This window comes from Penicillium rubens, assembly GCF_028828025.1.
Source record: "Penicillium rubens strain IBT 27055 chromosome Unknown utg000003l_segment0_segment0, whole genome shotgun sequence".
In the NCBI taxonomy this organism is placed as follows: domain Eukaryota; kingdom Fungi; phylum Ascomycota; class Eurotiomycetes; order Eurotiales; family Aspergillaceae; genus Penicillium; species Penicillium rubens.
In genome coordinates, this window is record NW_026890601.1 from 927,675 (window position 1) to 947,154 (window position 19,480).

At 49.6% G+C, this 19,480-nt stretch overlaps 9 protein-coding genes across 9 annotated transcripts; 3 read left to right on the top strand and 6 right to left on the bottom strand.

The window, feature by feature from the left end:
• Nucleotides 1–59: 59 nt before the first annotated feature.
• Nucleotides 60–3,682, top strand: N7525_006546 (uncharacterized protein; the record flags this gene model as incomplete). Its single annotated transcript, XM_061213768.1, has 3 exons — nucleotides 60–111; nucleotides 162–2,917; nucleotides 2,966–3,682. 3 exons carry the CDS (start codon nucleotides 60–62, stop codon nucleotides 3,680–3,682), a joined length of 3,525 nt encoding a protein of 1,174 aa, XP_061068199.1.
• Nucleotides 3,683–4,084: 402 nt separating this feature from the next.
• On the bottom strand, nucleotides 4,085–4,593 carry N7525_006547 (uncharacterized protein; the record flags this gene model as incomplete). The annotated part of the gene is made up of 2 exons (XM_002568942.2): nucleotides 4,085–4,382; nucleotides 4,472–4,593. The coding sequence occupies 2 exons, from the start codon at nucleotides 4,591–4,593 to the stop codon at nucleotides 4,085–4,087; spliced, it is 420 nt and encodes a 139-aa protein (XP_002568988.2).
• Nucleotides 4,594–5,310: 717 nt separating this feature from the next.
• Nucleotides 5,311–6,371, bottom strand: N7525_006548 (flavin reductase family protein; the record flags this gene model as incomplete). The annotated part of the gene is made up of 2 exons (XM_002568941.2): nucleotides 5,311–6,283; nucleotides 6,334–6,371. The coding sequence occupies 2 exons, from the start codon at nucleotides 6,369–6,371 to the stop codon at nucleotides 5,311–5,313; spliced, it is 1,011 nt and encodes a 336-aa protein (XP_002568987.2).
• Nucleotides 6,372–7,799: 1,428 nt separating this feature from the next.
• N7525_006549 (uncharacterized protein) lies at nucleotides 7,800–8,290 on the top strand (the record flags this gene model as incomplete). The annotated part of the gene is made up of 2 exons (XM_002568940.1): nucleotides 7,800–7,914; nucleotides 7,965–8,290. 2 exons carry the CDS (start codon nucleotides 7,800–7,802, stop codon nucleotides 8,288–8,290), a joined length of 441 nt encoding a protein of 146 aa, XP_002568986.1.
• Nucleotides 8,291–8,509: 219 nt separating this feature from the next.
• On the bottom strand, nucleotides 8,510–11,059 carry N7525_006550 (Zn(II)2Cys6 transcription factor; the record flags this gene model as incomplete). The annotated part of the gene is made up of 9 exons (XM_061213769.1): nucleotides 8,510–8,925; nucleotides 8,977–9,166; nucleotides 9,214–9,389; nucleotides 9,438–9,711; nucleotides 9,763–10,304; nucleotides 10,360–10,512; nucleotides 10,578–10,777; nucleotides 10,831–10,953; nucleotides 11,013–11,059. The coding sequence occupies 9 exons, from the start codon at nucleotides 11,057–11,059 to the stop codon at nucleotides 8,510–8,512; spliced, it is 2,121 nt and encodes a 706-aa protein (XP_061068200.1).
• Nucleotides 11,060–11,368: 309 nt separating this feature from the next.
• Nucleotides 11,369–12,704, bottom strand: N7525_006551 (putative proline oxidase Put1; the record flags this gene model as incomplete). The annotated part of the gene is made up of 2 exons (XM_002568938.2): nucleotides 11,369–12,182; nucleotides 12,238–12,704. 2 exons carry the CDS (start codon nucleotides 12,702–12,704, stop codon nucleotides 11,369–11,371), a joined length of 1,281 nt encoding a protein of 426 aa, XP_002568984.2.
• Nucleotides 12,705–13,198: 494 nt separating this feature from the next.
• N7525_006552 (uncharacterized protein) lies at nucleotides 13,199–14,057 on the bottom strand (the record flags this gene model as incomplete). The annotated part of the gene is made up of 4 exons (XM_061213770.1): nucleotides 13,199–13,246; nucleotides 13,569–13,754; nucleotides 13,793–13,848; nucleotides 13,874–14,057. 4 exons carry the CDS (start codon nucleotides 14,055–14,057, stop codon nucleotides 13,199–13,201), a joined length of 474 nt encoding a protein of 157 aa, XP_061068201.1.
• Nucleotides 14,058–14,084: 27 nt separating this feature from the next.
• Nucleotides 14,085–15,912, bottom strand: N7525_006553 (L-glutamate gamma-semialdehyde dehydrogenase; the record flags this gene model as incomplete). Its single annotated transcript, XM_002568937.1, has 3 exons — nucleotides 14,085–15,569; nucleotides 15,625–15,732; nucleotides 15,790–15,912. The coding sequence occupies 3 exons, from the start codon at nucleotides 15,910–15,912 to the stop codon at nucleotides 14,085–14,087; spliced, it is 1,716 nt and encodes a 571-aa protein (XP_002568983.1).
• Nucleotides 15,913–17,024: 1,112 nt separating this feature from the next.
• Nucleotides 17,025–19,460, top strand: mvp1 (sorting nexin Mvp1; the record flags this gene model as incomplete). The annotated part of the gene is made up of 5 exons (XM_061213771.1): nucleotides 17,025–17,514; nucleotides 17,668–18,342; nucleotides 18,395–18,537; nucleotides 18,600–19,193; nucleotides 19,251–19,460. 5 exons carry the CDS (start codon nucleotides 17,025–17,027, stop codon nucleotides 19,458–19,460), a joined length of 2,112 nt encoding a protein of 703 aa, XP_061068202.1.
• Nucleotides 19,461–19,480: the final 20 nt, after the last annotated feature.

Consider the following 19,480-nt stretch of genomic DNA (forward strand, 5'->3'; position numbering starts at 1 on the left):
TGACCTCTCCCCAGGGATCAACTGATTGTCCTCATATGGGCATCGTATCCAATATACCAATGGCTATGGGAACCGACGGACAGCAAGTCATACATCCCTTCTTCCGACAAGGTCAGAATGTGTCCCATAGCCGCAGGTGAATCCGAGCTTACAATGTCTAGAATTTGGTGTCTCGGTCAAATCTGAACCCTCAAACGAGCCAATATCCCCCGCGAATACCCATGTACACGAGCTTCGACCGATAAGCAGCCAAAGCTCCACGCATGAGCAGGGGCTACAGGCCCTAGATAACTGCGGTTCAAATGTCCCCAAAATAAACAATGAGAGTTCTGTGGATCTTGACGAAGACCTGAACGAAGATCGGAGGAAGAGGCGAAGAACGGACACAACCCAAACCACTGAACCCACGACTACTTCCAGTGCAGGTCTGTCAGAATGGCTCGGCTACAGCGTGGCGAACAACAACCCTTCTTCAACCGATCATTCTCTCGAGACCGAAATCAAATTGCCTATACCTCAGCCCGAGCTTCCACCGGCGGAGACTCAAATTCCTGCAGATGAAACCCGATTATTGACACCTGCCGAGAAGGAGAAGCCGGAGGGTCGAGTTGCAAGAACATCGGCAAGACAGAAAACCCTCAGACTGAATTCGAAGGGAGGGTTCCTGTCGTCACCCGCCTCTAGTCCTCCCCGAGAGACAAGAAACCGAGCACCTGGGAAGCGGGGGAGGCCACGGAAGGCTGTGAGCAAGGTGGCGACGATCAAGTATAGCGTTACCACAGAAAGTAACCTCGGGAAGTTGATCGATGATATCTTGGACGGCCGAGTGGTTCAAAAACCCCCCGCCACTATACCCTCTGCTCAGCCGCGCAAGACGGAGAGCCAACCCAAAAAGCCCACACATCCGTTTTTCAGCAAGAAATCAGCACAGAAACCCGGGTCCGCGAGTGTGAATGGGTCTCAATCGGACAATCCAGACATGAGCGCGAGCGTGCCTTCAAGCCAAACTACAGCTGGGGCGAAGCGGATAGTAGCAGCTTCGGGCAGCTCCTTTACGAGCTTCTCCCGTCGTGTCTCCAAGTTTCCCGAACTGCTTGATCCCCTTTGGCCACCGAGAGATCTCGTGCACGTGAGAGACGTTCACACACCCCCAGATGTTAATAATCGTGTCTGGCATACTACCCAAGACCGAAAAAAATCGAAGATTGCAGCTATCTCAATTAGGGACGAAGAAAATGTTCTTCTAGCTGGAACAGCTGAAGCAAGGAGGATCGCTCGTCTGTCCAAACAGGACTATGATGCCCTAGCTATTCTTCGGCATCCCATCCGACACGTTGCAAGCAGTCAAGTCTTGCATACGGCAATGGAACGACAGATGTCGTGGTCCTCACCAAACCGCCAATTTCCTTGGAATTCTTCTAGTCCGCCTCTTGCGAGACTTAGATCCGCCCTACTCACGTCAGTTTCAGCTTTCGATTGTGCAACCTACGAACCGCAGCTTTGGACACACAAGTATGCCCCTCAGTCAGCTGATGACGTCCTTCAGCTTGGCCGCGAACCCCAGATGCTTCGAGACTGGCTACGGCACCTCAAGATCACAGCAGTTGACACCGGGAAGTCGTCGAAAGAGAATGCGAAATCCAAATCGAAGCGGGAGAAAAAGGCGAAAAAGCGCCAGAAAGCCGACAAACTCGATGGTTTCGTTGTGTCAAGCGAAGAGGAGGCCTCTGAGATGGACAATCTCTCTGGCTCAGATGATGAGCTAGCAGGCGGCGTGACCATAACGCCTCAACGGACAGTCGTCAGGTCGGGAGACATAGCACCTGGTTTACATGGAGTAGAAAGAAAGAGTCCGATGACCAATGTGATTCTTCTTAGCGGGCCGGCTGGCTCCGGCAAAACCGCTTCTGTCTATGCCGTTGCAAAAGAGCTTGATTTTGAAGTCTTTGAGATAAATGCTGGAAGCCGACGGAGTGCCCGAGATATGCTGGAGCGGGTCGGAGATATGACGCAGAATCACCTTGTTCATCTCCTCAACGAATCCGAGAACCCAACAAACAACGACAAGGACTCTGCCAAGCAGAACAAGCTGAAGAGCTTTTTCAAAGGCCCATCCTCAAAAACTAGCAAGGCGGTTTCCCAGCCTGGCGAACTTAGCCCTAAGCCCGAAACTACGCCCAAACGACCCCGGGAGCAAAAGCAGTCTTTAATCCTGCTCGAAGAAGCCGATATCCTTTTTGATGAAGATCGGCAATTCTGGACTGGCGTCTTGACTCTCATCAGCCAATCTAAACGACCGATCGTCATCACTTGCAACGATGAGAGCTTAGTCCCTACCCAGGATATGTCTCTTCATGCTATATTACGATACCGCAAGCCTGGTCCCGACTTCGGCGTGGATTACTTACTTTTGGTTGCCGCCAATGAGGGGCATATGTTAAAGAGAGAAGCCGTCACCAGACTTTATCAAGGATCCGGAATGGACCTTCGGAAGTCATTGATGGATCTGAATTTCTGGTGTCAGATGGGTGTTGGTAGTGAGAAAGCCGGCTTGGATTGGCTGCTTCCTAGTTGGCCACCTGGGTCGAACGTTGATCATGATGGGGAACGACTTCGGGTTCTGAGCCTCAACACCTACGAGCGATATATGGGTTGGTTCAACCGTGATATGATTGTGACCCAAGGCTTGGATGAAGAGACGGAAATCATCCACAACAGCTTTCAATCGTGGGGCCTCGGCCTGCAAGATTCCGAAGACATGGCTGGGAAGAATGAAATTGAACATCTGCCCCCTGATCAATTTAAGTCTACTCCAAAGACAGCGCAACTTGACGTGCTGTGCCGGGAAGCGGATTATTATGACATGAGAAGTTCTCTCGATATCCTTTGCTCCAACATTTCAATGGATGCCATCAACGTGAGTGTGATCGAACGTCCACAGAAATACCAGCTAATAATTGAACAGGATGTTATTGATATATCCGCCCCACCGCCGCGAGAAGGCTATAAATCCAACTATCTCGACAATTACCCACTCCTGCACACAGAGCTACGGGCGGAGTATTCATCGCTCAGTGAAGCTGTCGGCACTACCTTCGATGCCTTGATAAGCAGAACTTTCCGTCCCACAACCGACGAAGACTTGGAATCTTTATATGCGAACCGCGCCTTGAGCAAGGCCATCGTGTCTGCAATGCCCCCGCAAACCCCTCCATCCACTCTCCCTCAATTTCAGCGCATCTTTGAACCCATTATGCGAGCCAACTACTCAAACCCCACCCCAACCGCCCGACACGCCCCCTCATTCGAGAATGGAGTGGCACCTATCACGGAAGACCTGGCTCCATACATCCGCGCCATCATGGTCTTTGATGGTCGCCTCCAGCAATACCGCGAGAGCTTGTTTGCACTCACGGCGCAGGAGCAAGGGCGCGGCGAGAAGCGCTCACGCACGACACGTGCTAGTCGTGCGGCCCTCGAAGGAGGCGACAAAGCCTCAACGCGTAAGGAGAGATGGTTCGCTCTAGACCTGCCTTACTACAAAGTGCAAGGCACTGCAGGACCAGAGTGGCAGCATGTCTTGTTCCAGATGGGGTATTTCCATGTCCAACCTATGGTTGAGCCATCCCCTGAGCGCAGTGACCATGTCTTGGATGACCGGGTCATGGAGAATGGCGAGTGATTGGTTTCGTGTCATGCACGACCCAATGTATTATTTATGAAACGATCTCGATGAATGATATAGCTACCTGTTTCAGTATCTACGTATGTACTATTTATCTACTATTTGTACCAGTCTTTGCTTTCGAACAAAGACATTTATCTACATCGCTGCAAACGCGGAGATTGTGCAGAGGAAGAAAAAAAAATAACTCGCTATTGTGTTACGGCCCAGATCGCTCGAAAGTCATAAAAGTACATTGAAGAGGAAAAGACCCTCAGAAACCAGCACGCTCGCCCATAAGAAGCGACACAGATTGAAGAAATCGTCCCGACCAGCAGGCACCTACCGAAAGTCAGCATCCAACTTCCTTTTGGTCATATCAATCAAAACTTACAAGAGATATATCAAGCCACGCACTGACTAGGAAACAACCCTAGTAGCCACGGGCTTCGGAACCTCAGGACCATTGAACTGAGCAAGGTGATAGGGTCCATGATCCTGCTTAAAGTCAAAGATCGAGTCTCCAGAGCTACGCCGCGACTCAGAAGCATAGGCCCGACCATTCGATGGCGGTGCGCCCTCCGTGCCGAATCGCTGTGTCGCGTAGCGAGCATAGAAGCCTGAGTCGCGTTGGCGGTCTTCCAGGTCTTCGCGATTATCACGGCGCATGCGCTTATGGTAGAGGATTATCAGGACGATAATGGCGGTTAGGAGGAGACTGAGATATAATTAGTTCTGTTATTATAGGGATATAAACCCTGGGGTATAGCTTGGACTAGGGTGATGAAGGCGGTGATATGGACTTACACCCCTGATATCGCGGCGGGAATGCCGATCGTCACTGCTGCGCTGGTGGGCTTTGTGCAGCTGGACATGGTTTCGTCGCCATTGCAGTCCCGGCGGAAGACGGTAAGGAGTGTGGGGAGCATGATTCAAATGTTTCCTTTTTTAAAAAGAGTGTATTTTGATGAGAACCAGGAAATAAAAGAGTGAAGGGGTTCTCGGATCAGAAGGAATACAAGGGGAAGAAATATCCGAATAAGTGAACAACCGATGTCTTAAGATGTCTTGGAGAAAAACTGAAACAAAATAGAAACAAACGGCACAAACGAGCTATGTTTAGGACTGCATATCGCTTCTAATGACCCTAATGACCCTAATGACCCTAATGACCGATGTGCGGAGTTCTCCAGAATTGAAGTTGATTCGTCGTATCAAATGAAAAAGGGGGTGGCTTATTTCGGTTTCTGGTTGGAATATGGGGTTACATTCCTTATTTTTTATGGGCATTTGCTTAACTGATTTCTTGAACGTTAAATTAATATAAAATTGATATAAAATCGTATACAATTACATAGAATCTTGGAAGACCTGTCTCCAATGATCTTCCTTACTGACATCTCCAGGGATTGTCAGTTCCACTATGGTGTGATTGGCCTTGAATATCTGTTGGATCCGATTTCGATGTTGATATCCCTCCGGGTTGAATAGTAGCTTTTGTCCAGGGAATTATTCATCACAATCCTCCAGGGCTGTCCACTAAATATAGTCGGCACCTGAGAAACAAGGCTAAAAGTAGCACCTCAGGCACCAATAGGCACCAATATGTCCAATATGTAACTAACTAGTTACAAGATTCTAGTTCTTCATTTCTCCGGCTTACCATCATCCAGCTTAGCCAAAATATCACTCTTAGGCACCTCATCACTCCACTTCTTGCGCGGGTGCTCAAAAGTCGACGTAATCCGACCATAAGACATCCCCCCAAGTTGACCAACAGGCCGCAACTTCTCCAAGTCAATATGACTATAATCCTCATTAGCAGTGCCCTCCTTGACCCAAAACCGGGTAGCCTTGATGAGCACAGTGGCAGCGAGGCTCATCCCAGGCTGCTGGTGATCCGTGAACTCCTTGATATCAACCACCTTGCCTTCTATGTTGAACACAGACTCAGCGACGCGGGACGGCTTCACCGTCCTCGATGGCGCCTCATGTAGACCCGATACATCCCACTCCGAGACTCCGTACGGAGCATCAATGGAGCTCGCGTTCACTGCCTCGATCATGTTCTCTGACACTGTGTTAATCACACACTCCCCGGTCTCTCGGAGGTTGCGGTAGGTGTCTTTGACCCGACCGGGTCGAGCTGAGAACCCCACTATGAACATTGGAGGATCGTGGTCGATGACTTGGAAGTAACTGAATGGGGAGAGATTCTTTTCGCCCTTGGGGTTGACGGTGCTCAGGAATCCTACCGGTCGAGGCGCAATACCCGAGATAAGGAGGCGGTAGTTATTGATCATCGGTCGATCTGAGGCGTAGGGATCGATTTCATGGTGTTTCTGTGATAGGCTGGCTCCATTATCGGGCACTCCTTGTCCATACTCCCAGTTGGGATTTGGGGATTTGGTTACTTCGATGGGCTTGGAATGATTGAAGTCTGGGCGTTTGGCTTGGATCTCATCGAAATTGCCAGTGTCTTGGACGATCTGATAACTTTTCTGTGCCGCAGCGGTTTCAGCTTCCGATGCTACGGCTGTTGCAGTGGAACTCATTCTTAGTCGGTTCAGTGATGGAGATCCATTGCGAGGTATAGAGATGGGTTTCGAATTCCAAGTTCTGGTTTCAGGTTAGACACTGGCTGCGCTTGCGAACAAAGGTCGACATACTGGAATATAAAGCGGCCAATTGTTCTCTTAGGAGTCATTTTGGATGTAATAAAGTACTCGATAGCTCGTCATATTATTTTGAAATCTCTTTTTGAGACATCCAAAAACAATCCGGGTACGTCTTCCGACTTCGGGATCCCGACCCGAGATGTTCACGATAACATCTTGACCTTGAAAGAGGGCTCAACCACCATGATCACGACCACGACCGCCATTTCGCATATGCACGTAAGTTTCTAAAATAAAACTCATAAGACCTATAAGGTTAGGTGATTGACAAGGTGTTTAGCTTTTGCTCATTAAATATATACAACCAAAAACCAAAGAGTAGATTTAGGCTAACAAGCTCGCAGTCACAAGCGATTAAAGCCGCCGGTCAAGTCTGGCTCTCCGGCCAGATACCGGCAGATACACACCTGGGCAGGGAAGCCTGATTAAAGGTACAATGAGCGAAGTAGTGGTGAGTGTTAAAACAAACAATTCCCACTCAACCAAGACAATTTGCGTTGGTTATTAATAAGAAAAATAAAAACCCACCTTCGTTGTCTCCCCAGTTTCATACCACTGTGTGCAATGGCGCTGCGTTGGACCTCCAGAGCGGCCTTGCAGCTTCCCAGCAGGCTGAGACGTGCCCCGGGGCATGTTGCCCTCCCAGGTATTTCTTCTACCCTTGCCAGATCTATTCACAACCAAGTGAGGAGTTCGCCACTGCAAATCTGTACTTTCAGCAGTTCTTTGCGCAAGCATGATGCCAAGATTGTCGTGCGAGTTCCGCAAATGGCAGAGTCTATTACAGAGGGAACACTTAATGAGTCGGGGACTTTATCGACGCGGATGAAGAACTGGCTAGGATTGAGACCGACAAAATCGGTGTTTCTGTGAATGCCCCGCTAGCGGGAATCATCCAGCAGCTATTCGTTTGCGAGGGAGATATAGTCAACGTTTAATCAGAGATCTAGGCCTCAAACATAGAACCAAGCCATACCTCTTTAGTAGATAGAAGGCTTTCCCTAGGCGGCAAATGTGCCCGATCCTCTGCCACCCGTCCACTGACTAAGTGGTCGAAAAGGGGGACCAGAGGGTTGTTGGCAGAGACACCCACGAGTTCACTTGTAATGTCAGCCGTTGGCTGTTTCGAATCTAAACCTGATACACCCGTGGACGTTTTGTATGGGTCCTAGCTAATCAAAGGCTGAAGTGGGCCCTCCCCCTGACTAGGAATTCTCTAGAATAACGTATTCATCAATTTAGCTACTAGCTCCAGGCCCTAATAGGCTTGTTTCGACGGGAATGGCTTTGTGTCAGTTAAACTCCATTAACTTCCGGGTCGTACGTTCTAAGGTCCCGGGAGATCAAAATGTGGGTTTGATGGGCATATATATACCTAGGCATATATCTCAACTCTTTTGTGCTTCAAAGTAATTCTGTAACCATCCTCTTCCAAGCTCATACAACTATCACTCAAAATGCATTTGATCAAGTCCATCTTCTTCCTTGCCGCACCCGCTATTGTAGCGGCGACTCTTGCCCCGGCTTCGTCAAACACCAAGGGCTACAAACCCAGTAGCCTGAACTGCGATGGTGCGTGGTGAAGAGAACGAACGACATGTTCTTGTACTAACTTGAAATAGCCGCCAAGGTTTCCACTGCCATCCAAGCAGCCGAGTGCTCCCACAACACTCGCACATCCGGAACTCAAACTTTCGCCGTCTTCGAGACCGACCATCAATACGACGCCAACAACGGTGCTCCCTACGGCACATGCAGTGCTTACACCTGCACTGCCCCTACCAGTGATGAATTGGAGGAGGATTCGGACTACTGGGTCTTCTACTGGAGCGATGCCGGAGACAGCACTGGATACGGCACGGCTTGTATTAAAGACCCCCAGACGGGAGAGTGTGGCTGTGAGAACTCGGATGGCACCTTTGTTGCTGGCAGTGACAGCTGCACTTAAGTGTGTTTGTGGTCATTTTTCATTTTTGGCTTTTTTGGCAATTCGTGGTTTAGACCTTGTATCTATGTGAGAGCTGATCCCAAAGCTAATAGCCTTGGAAAAGCCTTGGCACCTGCACGCTCAGATTTCAAAAATGGAGAAATTGTAGGTGGTTATGCCCCAACAGCGTTCATGAATTCCGTAGAAGATCGTATAGTTTGTTTAAGTAGTTGCAAGATATCAAACCCCAACAGATTGCATGATCCCCTCCACATCTAATTGATCTGCAAGATCTAATAATTCTCGCGGAGGAAGGCTGACGGACGAATTGAGTCCCAGTAGATCCCACTCAAACTCCTCGTGATCGAAGCCATAATGGTCTTCGTGAATTTCGTTACCTTCGTCCAGATTGACTTGCGGCAAATTGTGATTTGCCAATTTCGGCGTCAAGGGTGCGAGTATTTGCTCCAATTGCCTGAGTTCAAGCCTGCGAAGCGGCGCGGCCAGATTACCCTTCGAAATGAGTTTATCGAGCACTAGCGTCAGGTTGTCGCACCAAGCATCGTTTGAAATCACCGATGGGGCAATTGCACGGATCAGGTAAAGTACAAATGCAGAGGACGATGCGTCTTCGATTTGGAATGGTAAAAATGCGTCTGTAGCTCGGAATTAGTATTGATGCATTCAATGCAGCTAGTCAAGCATACCCATCAAGTCATCGTCAGCTAGAGTACGAAGGGTCTGGAGGATAGTCTGGGCGGAGTCGGCGCAGCATTGTAGCAGGGATGCAACAGGCGGGGATAACCCGATTGTTTGGGATTTTTGTCTCTCTGTTCGTTCAATATGCATGTGGAGTGCGCACATCACTAGCGGTCTCGTTGTAAGTACCACGCACTGCTGTTGTTAGTTTATGACGAGAGATCAATATTTCGGGGACAACCTACATGATGATGAGCCAGCATCAACCGAATAGCCATCTTCGAAGCACGGCTGACTAGCCCGTGGAAGTGAGTATTTAAAAATTCAGTTAGATCGTATGAAAGTTCGGCAATGCTGTGGAGAATAGACTGTGTACTTCGAACGAGCGTGTCATCGAAATCATTTCCAACCCCGTAGACGGCTAAGTCTTGTTAGCATCTCATCTAATGTCCATTAGACAAAGACCTACTCGTTAGAATCGTGGCCATAAGCCGGGAAAGCCGAACATGCAATGTCAAATTGACTTGTTCAACTGAATCATCCATCTCTGCTGGCAATTTAACCGTGATATCCTCATCTCTAATCGAGCTCGGGGCACCAATTAAAGCGGAGAATTCTCGGTCCAACATATAAACCACCCAAAAGATTGTTCTGCATCGTTTGGACAACTCCGGTCCACATATCCCCTCTGGTACATGTCTGTGTATTCCTTCGATGATACAGCCTCGTAAGGCATGCCCAATCTGTTCACATAATTAGAAAAATCGGTACCCGTGAGAGATGATGAAACCCACATGCTGAAAGGCTGCTCTTCTCATATCTATTGACTGGAGATACACTGCCCCTAAGCTGAGTGCTTGGATACAAGCCAAAGGATCTTCGTCAACTCCCGACAAATCAGGCAACAGAGCCATCGCCCGCGATGCGTATTGATGACCAGGCGGTGTTCCAGAAGGATTCCTCTGTGTCAGAAACGCCTTTCCAAAGGCAAGAACAAGTAAGTATTGACAATACCAAGGTCTTTTGGAGGCGGCTTTCGCTGGTGGGTCCCGGTAGAATTCATGCAGATCCTGCAAGTAAGCACGTTCGTCAATCATAAAAGAAAGGAATCCAAAATAGAACTTGACTGTGTTGAATAAGAAGAGAGCATAATCCAATGGTGGCAGATTGGTGACATCAGGTATTTCGTCTGGAGGATATGGTCGCCAGGTTAACTTGAATGCCACGCCATCAATGTGAAATGGATCTGGTGGACAATTTGATTCGGGTACTTTTCTTCCTATCAGAGCAAGTACACGACGACAAAAGGACCATGACGATGTTGGTCCCATGTACCCTTCGATATTCGAGTTAGTAATGAGTTGGTGCGAGACGATAGATTAAACACTCACAGAATCGACCATCTGGTGTCTGGGCAAATGATGGATCCCGGTCAACCAAAGGATTCTGAGAGAATCTTGATCGGTGATTGTCTTGTTCTGCGCCACTTTCTGTCTCATGCTCTCTTTGAGGGGTCCGTGGAGTATGCAGGGGGGCTGCAATCCCTGAAAGCAAACGACGATCAGCACACCAAACGCAAACACACATACAGAAAAAGAGTACATCATACCGATTGACATTGAACGCCATCCAATATCCGCTTGGTTGTCTAGCAGTGTGCTAGATGCTTGAGGGGTGGGAGGAATGTCAACATTCTCATCGCCTGTAAACAGTGTACCTCCTAAGGGACTGTGATCAAGAGGAGCCGGGGGTCCATGTCGCCCGGGGTTTCCGCTTCTGGATATGTGTTCCTCTAGCTCTCGCAAGTACCTAGTGTGCATTAGTAAGGACAGTGTAGCCACCTGGGCAGTTGAGCTGCTTACCGTTCCGACACCGAAACCCGGGCCTCCTCCACGGGAAAGTGGCAGTGCTTCTTTTTTCGTGCACATCTCGTGCAAGGGCTGACCCCCGAGCATTTGACCTTCATTGATCGACATCGCTCACACCTTATTATAATGTAAGTTTGGTATTCTGCTTTTTGGGCCAGTCGACTAAGTTAACTCACGCCTTCTGGCATTTTTTTGTTCTTGTCTGACTAGGTGTTGGTGGCATATCGGATTGGCACGCCGGGATGATGTATAGAACAAATGTGAATATAGTCTGTGCTTCCGGGGCGAGTCTCCGATATCAAATGCTGCAGAGTGCGGGGTAGAAGTCGGGAGTCAGTCCCGACTTTTCTTATCAGAGATAACAGTACCACCGTCTATCTCAATTCATCACATGATTGGTGAGGCCCTAACGGCATTGACTTTGCCTTGATTTATTTGGCTTCGTGCATGAACTGTGCATACTTGGTGGGATCTAAAGGCTGATTGGCTATGTTTTGCATTGGGTATCTAGCCACTAAAACATCTTCGGGACTCATCCGACGATCCTTCGCCACAACTCACGGCGCAATGCGGTCACCATGTGTCGTGTTCGTTCCACCGCCCCACGATTCTCGATTGCTCGGCGGTGCAGGTACCCCATGCACTCAGCAACTGAGCCCCAAGGTAAGCACTTGAAAGCTTTTGGCACAGTCAAGTTCGCAGCAGAGGATTGTTCGAGAGCACGTTCGTAGTTTTGCACCAGTTCACAGCTGAGCTCGTCGGCCATGCCTTGGATTTGTCCACATTCCAGCATGACTGTAGGTTTATTGGCGAGAAGCCTATCCTGACGTGTGGCAATCGCTTTGGTTGCACTAGCGGCGTTGTGGGTTGCGAGGAAAAGAGCGGCGTTAGGGAATGGGAGGTCCTCCTTCCCATCGGGCATTCGTTGACAAAGCAAGGTGTCAGCGATGAGGTCGTAGGACCGGTCTGTATCCGCCTGAGTGTCATGAATGAGAGAACGTGTTTCATGTTCGATATATGCCCCTCGAACCAACTTGATACCTAGGCTCCAGCCCTCTTGTGCAGCCAAGGTGATGTGGTGGTCAAGGTTGGCCTTTGATCCCTTGAGGTAGCCCTGAATAGTATTGTAAACAATTGGTGTTGGTGATCTGTTATGTTTGCGCATCATTTCAATGGCCCAGTCATCGAGACCTTTTTGCAAGACTTGTTGCTCTGCATCCAGCCACAGACGTGAGCCCTGCTTTTCTGTCTCGATGCAAATCTCATCCACGGCTTTGACCATAGCCTCTGGCATAGGTTTTCGTGATGCCATTGCATCTACTGCAATAGGGCCGGCGCCAGTCAATCTAGCAAAGAATCAGATTACATGTATAGGACAAGAGTACAGAGCTTCATACTTACTTCACGCCAAGGAAGTCACCAGGCCCAATCATACGCAGTGTCTCCAATGTCCCCTCCTTCCAGTCCTCGATTACCTGATAGCACTTGTCGCTGTACTGAGATGTGCCAGACTCATCGGTCGAAAGCATTTCGTCATGACCCAACACTATCTCCTTAGAATATCCCAAGATGATGCCCTGAAATCCCATCTTCTTAACCTCTGTCACAGTTCTCAGGACTTCTTCCCTGTTTACTCCAGCACAAAAGTGGTTGTAGACCGTCCAGCGGAGAATCTTGTTCAAGGGTAGGTTCCGATCTGGGTTCAATAGCGGGGATTTCGATGTCGCAATGACGCCCATCAGTGCTAGCGCAGGTCGTAAGAATAGCTTGGATGTCATTAACGAAGTCAAAAGCAAAGACCGTAGCAGGAGCTTCGTCGGCATTCGAGCCATGGATGAGACCTCGACGGGTGGTTTGATCGCTGGCATCGCGGCGTCATGAAAATGAGATTTTGTCGAGTGAAGTCGGCAAACTAAGGCCGGCGAGATTTGGACGGAGAAGCCATGAGGGGGTCTCGTGAGAGTAGAACGAGGTAACATATTGGCTCAAGTCAAGAACGGAAACAGACAAGTATAAGGTTGCACTTGTGCTTTGTATAAAAGAATTCACGATAGTAACCACTTTCGCGTAACTCAGGTCGCTTCCACGGAATACTATTTGAAGCAGATGCTTTTCTAGTCTCTACAATACTTTACCAGACCGCTACTAGCTACCCAACTATCCGGTTACCGATAGTCAGCTGGTCGTCCATCGGAGGACGACTCCGATGGAAGGAGGGGTTCCCGGACCAGGAATCTTGTCCCGCGATGCCAACTCATCATCTCCTTCACGGGGCTCTGCTATCATTCACCTGCCTAGGAAGGCAGTTCCGCACGATATCATTGTCCGAGTTCCAGTACCGACCCAGTTCGAGGTTGCAGTGCTAGTTTCCATTGCGTTTCCAGGCTAGGTGGGGTTGGCCAGTGACGTTCTAATGGTGTACTATTTAACCTTTAGTATTACCAGAGGCTCATATATCCTTCTGTTGGGTGATTTGGTTTAGATGTTGATATTTGGTTCTATCATGCTGTCAGAAGTTGCGTTCACGCGCCGGGGCACAACCTTGGAAGTCCGATTAGTATGATGTCGGAATATCTCAACCACACGGGAGTATGAAAAAATACCACATGTAATTCTGAGTCAAGTGACAATGAGTCTATTTAAGAATATCTGTCATTCTGTAACACAATTGAATGAACATTGCTGTCACCCCGTGCAACCTGCTCTGCTATTACCTTTCTATTATAAATCACCGGAATCAGCTTCGAGTTCTGCCATACTATCTGGCGGGCATTCCATCGCTTTGGGAGTTGGTGAAGGGGCTCTGGTACGTAGTCCTCCGGCACATAGTGAGCAACCTCCACAAAATCAACATGCAGCGATGCATACCCGATCACCCCAGGATCCTCCAGCTGGCCAAAGAAATGTAACATGATGTCCTAAGATGGCCTCCCGCGCGGATTATACCTTATCTTACCTTCATAGACTCGTTCTCCTTCCTCGTTGACGAACTTGATGAAGTAAACAAACCGCCTTGCAGTTTGTCCCTAGTACTCACAAGTGCCCTCTTTCCACATTACAGGAATTTGGTTCTTAAGTGCCACCGAGCGATATTCGGCTGTGTTTTTACCATCAATGTGCCAACAAGGTAGCCCTCTAAACTTTTCAATGGAGGAGATAGTGCCCTGATCCAAGTCTACAGGGAAGTAGGTTGTCAGGACCTTATATTGTTCCCAGACCATAAGCTATATTTAAATTTCCCCGCTTTCCTAGACCTCGTTCGAAGGATATGTGACCTTTTCCAGAGGCACAAACTCTTCCTTGATTGTGCGAACGCTAACAAATCGCTGTAGGTGTGCCATAGTGCCAGTCTTATCGTTTGTACCCGAATCGCGGCTACCACCAAATGGCTGCTGGGCCACAGTAGAGCCGGTACACTTTGTGTTCAAATAAAGCATTCCAGCCGCGTGTTTGAGAGTAGTCTGCGCTTGGCGACTGACATAGGGATCCTTGGCGAAGATACTTCCAGTCAATGCATAGCGAGAGGTTGAGTCAACCAGCTTCAATGTTTGCTCCCATTCAGCATCTGGGTAAACATAGATGCCAAGAATAGGTCCAAACAGCTCCTCGGATAAAATCCTGTGGTGAGGGTTGGAGGTCCGATAGACGGTGGGATGCACGTAGTAGCCCTCCGCCTTGGAAGCCTTTCCGCCAACGATAAGTTCCAGCTCCGAGTCACTCTTTGCTTCCTCGATAAACTTGTTGAGTTTGTCAAATGAACGCTCGTGAATAACCGGGTTGACGAAGTTGCTATAGTCTTCGACATCTCCCACCTTAAGAGCTGCGGTCTCTTCTGCCAGGACCTTTTGGAACTCGGGCCAGACCGACTCTGCGACGTAAACGCGCGAGTTGGCAGAACACTTTTGACCCTGGTATTCAAATGCCGCTCGAATGGTGTTCAAAGCCGCGCTCCTCACGTCTGCGGATGGATGGACGACGCCCCAGTTTTTGCCGCCGGTCTCGCCGACCACTCGAGGGTAGGAGTTATAGATACCGGCACCAATGCCATCGCCGATCTTCTTCTGAATACCCTTGAATGTAGCCGTGGCCCCGATGAATGTCAGGGCCCCAAACTCAGACCTCTTGAGGATAGTGTTGGTGACTTGCTCGGCATCTCCAGGCAAAAACTGGATAACGTCCTTAGGCAGACCGGCCTCACGCAGGATTTGATAAAGCAGCCAGCTAGCATGAAGTGCCGAGTCCGAAGGCTTCCAGACAACAACATTGCCAAGCAATGCAGCAGGTCCGATAAGCGTTGCGCCGAGTGCAGTGAAGTTGAAGGGGGCAATGGCGTATGTGAACCCCTCAAGCGGGCGGTACTCCATCTTGTTCCAGTTTCCATCGAGCTGGACCCTAGGTTGCTGGGAGAACAATGCCCATGCTTCTTGGATGTAGTGGCGGAAGAAATCGGCGGTCTCGGCAGCGGCATCAATCTCTGCTTGCCAGATGTTCTTTCCTTGGCCAAGCATTGTGGCTGCAACTATTTCTGAGCGGTATTTGCCGGTGATGAGCTCGGAGGCTCGAAGGAAGATGGCAGCACGGTCTTCGAAGGGAGTATTTTCCCAGGCGGGCTTTGCCTTGAGGGCTGCGTCGATGGAGGCATTGACCTGCTCTGGGGTGGCAGAGGCGTAGTTTGCGACAATCTCGCTGTGCTTTGAGGGGTTTGGCTGGGAGCGGGATTCCTTAGTAGTGACCTGGTTGGTTATACGTCAGTTGGATCCCAAATTGGTATTCAGTATTCCCACGCACATCTGAGCCGTTAATAGTGATGGGAATTGTAAAAGGAAATTGTCCCTTTAGTTTCTTGATAGTCTTGGTCAACTCAGCTCTTTCTGGAGAGCCTTTGGCGTAATTGAGCTGATTCGCTGTTAGCCAAAGTCCACCTGGGCAGTTATATAGTTTGGTATCACTGACCATCTTTTCATTTTCGAACTTGGGAGGGCTGAGCATGGTCAGGTATCGCCTTGAGGGTCCATTTAGAGCGCGAGGCCTGAGACAGTTAAGCCTCACTCCTCGAGTAATGGTAACAGGACGCATATTGGAAAAGAAACAGAGGTACACAGATTTCGGCTAATGCTAAAGCAAGAAAATTTTGCCAACACCCCGACAGATACGCTACTAAATATGATATTCATGCATGAGCTAAGTATACTAATCATCGGGAGGACGTTCCGAGCGGGGAGCTCCTTGGGTTCACAATACGAGGAATGTCTTGCGACGAAGCTCCAATATCGGAGCAACCGTCCGATGCTCGATGTTCGATCAGAAGTCACTCCGACAGGCATATCTTTGGGGTATAGAAGTATCGGCATTCTTTGCGAGTGCCATATGTCATAGAAACCTGGTTCTCTCTTTTGGCGGAGATCCCTGAACTTGCTTTCAACTAGAAGTTCGTAGTCCATGAGCTGTTGAAATGCCCAAGTTCGAGACTATCCCATATCAATCAAAGGTTATACACAGAAATGTCCATTTCACAAAGCCCTTTTTGATCTTTTGCTGCTGTCTACCCAATACACTGAGAGGGGGCAGAAAGTATCTACATGACCAGGCATCTAAAAAGTCTATCTGAGAAGACCACTAAGACTACGGCCGCATAATCCGAATATTCTTCTACTTCTATACATACATATGTAGTATCTTATAGTTCGCCAGTGCTCCAGGGCTGTTGATCTCCGATAACATCATCGCTAGCAGATATTCTGCTCATTTAAATAGAACGAGAATGGGAACAATAGTAACCAGCAGGATTCCAACCCAAATTCAGCCTTCACGATGTGCGTAATGGATGTGGCCTCGAGGTGATATATATACCTACCTAGGTAGGTAGTTGTCCGCAAGTAGCTGGTACAATTCGCTTTGCCTGACTAACCCGGTTGGGCGCGGTACTAGTGACATTGGAGTTTGCTATCTCTTACCTCCTCGAACCCGAATTGTCAGTGGACTTTTTACACTTCGTATTGCGTCCCATCGGTTCGAAAATCGAAGCGTCTCCAGGGCTGTTTTTTCGAAGTGGAGAGTGGTGCTCGTATAATTCGTGCGACCAGCCCCCCTCGGGAGCTCCGCTTGATCGTCAACATCGTCATTGCCATCACCTCCACACCTGACCCCGACCGCTCTCCCGGCGCAAACATCACCCCGTCGGTTTCCTGATGTCCTTATTCGGCACATCTCCGGAGGATCCCTCTGCGGGTGATCCTGCCAGATCCAAGTCCTCGCTGTTTGCCGACGAACCGGCTACGGGCGGCTCCTCGCTGTTCGCCGATGACGACGGCGACGATAGCTCCTCTCCTTGGAACGCCCAACATAACACCGCCAAGAGAACAGCCCGGCGCGACCTGGTTCGGACCTTGCTTCCCAATACCGACGTGCCTGAGAGCTACATTGACGCATACGACCTGATTCTGAACAGTGGGGACAGGGTTGGCTCCGGCATTGGGTTGACCTCTGTTCGGGAGATCCTTTCAAGCAGCGAACTCACTGCGACCGACCAAAGCAAAATCCTAAACCTTGTTGCTTCTGGTGACCATGAGAGCTTTAGTGGACTCGGTCGTGGCGAGTTCAATGTGTTGTTGGCCCTGGTCGGCCTAGCGCAAGAAGGCGAGGACCTCTCCTTTGATGCAGTGGACGATCGCCGCAAAAGTAAGTTGATTTTGCGCAGTTCGGTATTTATTTATTTATTACTCGGGATAATCTCTTTAACGCGGAGTCTATATAGAATTACCCCAGCCAAAATCTGGCTACCTCGACAGACTACGAATGGCCGGCGACGCGAGCTCTGAACAACCATACCAGCGACCTGCTACCCCCCTTCCCAACCTCCTCCCTTGCAAACCCCCGGCTCCACACAATCGCAAAGGTTACGACGACCGTCATTAGGTGGATTGGAGTCAGACCCGTGGGGCAGTCCAGAATTACACCGCGGCCACAACCATGAGGTAGGAAGCGCCGAACCACGTATATTGAATGGATTCGGTAGTGTGAGGTCCACGACGAACGCATGGTCTAGCAAGCCGATTGTAGACACCACACAAAGCAACGCGATTCAACGGGAGCATTCCAATGGTCAGACAGAGGTTGCGCCGCCTAGCAGTTCTGGATCTGGATGGGGGAACAATAACTTCAGCGGAGCGGGTCCGAGCGATGAAAGCAGCTTTGGGGGCACAGCGCCTCAATCACTAGGTGGCTTTGGTCCTGCAATGGAAGAGCCCAGCAATATTACACCACGGCGCCGGTCCCTTGGTCTTGGCCGATCGACAAACCCACAGGTAGAGGAGACTGTCACGGTCACGTTGCTCCCCGAGAAAGAAGGCTTGTTCATGTTTCAACACCGAAATTATGAGGTCAAGTCTGCGCGGAGAGGTAGCACGGTTATTCGGCGTTATAGCGATTTTGTCTGGCTATTGGATTGTCTCCAAAAGCGATTTCCTTTCCGGCAATTGCCTCTTCTTCCCCCCAAACGGGTTTCAGGTATGCACAACGCTGGTTTAGCGCACCTAATCGCTTACTCACAACTATGAAGTCAATGGCACTCACCTCTCAGCGGATTCATCTTCCTTCCTCGAAAAGCGCCGGCACGGACTTGTTCGATTCACCAACGCCCTCGTTCGCCACCCCGTTCTTGGCCAAGAGCAGCTAGTGATCATGTTCTTGACAGTTCCAACAGTAAGCTCCCCCTTTGGTTTTTTAGGTATTCTAGTCGAAGCAGATAATAACCCTGAAATCAGGAACTTTCAGTGTGGCGAAAACAGGCCACAATATCAGTCCAAGACGAGTTTGTCGGCCGTGTCCTCCCACCGGATCTTGAAGACTCATTACCCGCCACTCTGGACGAAACATTTGAAACGGTTCGCAGCGGTGTCAAGCGTTCCGCGGAGATCTATATTAATCTTTGTACTCTGCTTGAGCGATTGGCTAAGCGCAATGATGGTCTGGCTGCTGACCACCTCCGGTTCTCACTTGCCCTGCAGTCCTTGACGGAAGTCACGAAAGACACGTACGCAGTGGATACGAGTGATATCCCGTCCCTTAATGCAGGTATCACAGCTACCGCTCGGCATCTCTCCACCAGCCAAAGTCTGCTGGAGGACGAAGCCCGAGGTTGGACCGAGGGAGTTCTAGAAGACCTAAAACAGCAACGTGATTGCTTGGTCAGTGTGCGCGAAATGTTCGATCGGCGAGATCGCTATGCACGGAACAATATCGCGCAGCTGGAACGGCGCATTGAGACCAGTGAGCAGAAGCTGCAGGACCTACGCGCCCGACCCTCGGGCACAGTAAAGCCCGGGGAGATCGAGAAAGTGGAGGATTCTATCTTTAAGGTGAGTTTACGTATTTCAATGACACGCACAGCGATACTAACTTTGATTGTCTACTAGGACAAAGAATCCATTGTGCAACAGCATGCTCGGGGCGTCTTCATCAAAGAATGCATCCGTGATGAACTCGTCCACTTCCAGCAAAGCCAGTATCACATCAGCCGTCTGCATCAGGACTGGAGCCAGGAGCGTGTCAAGTACTCCGAACTTCAGGCGGACAACTGGCGTGGCTTGAGCGACGAAGTTGAGAGGATGCCGACGGGCGTGTAACTGGGCAGCATTGGGCCTCG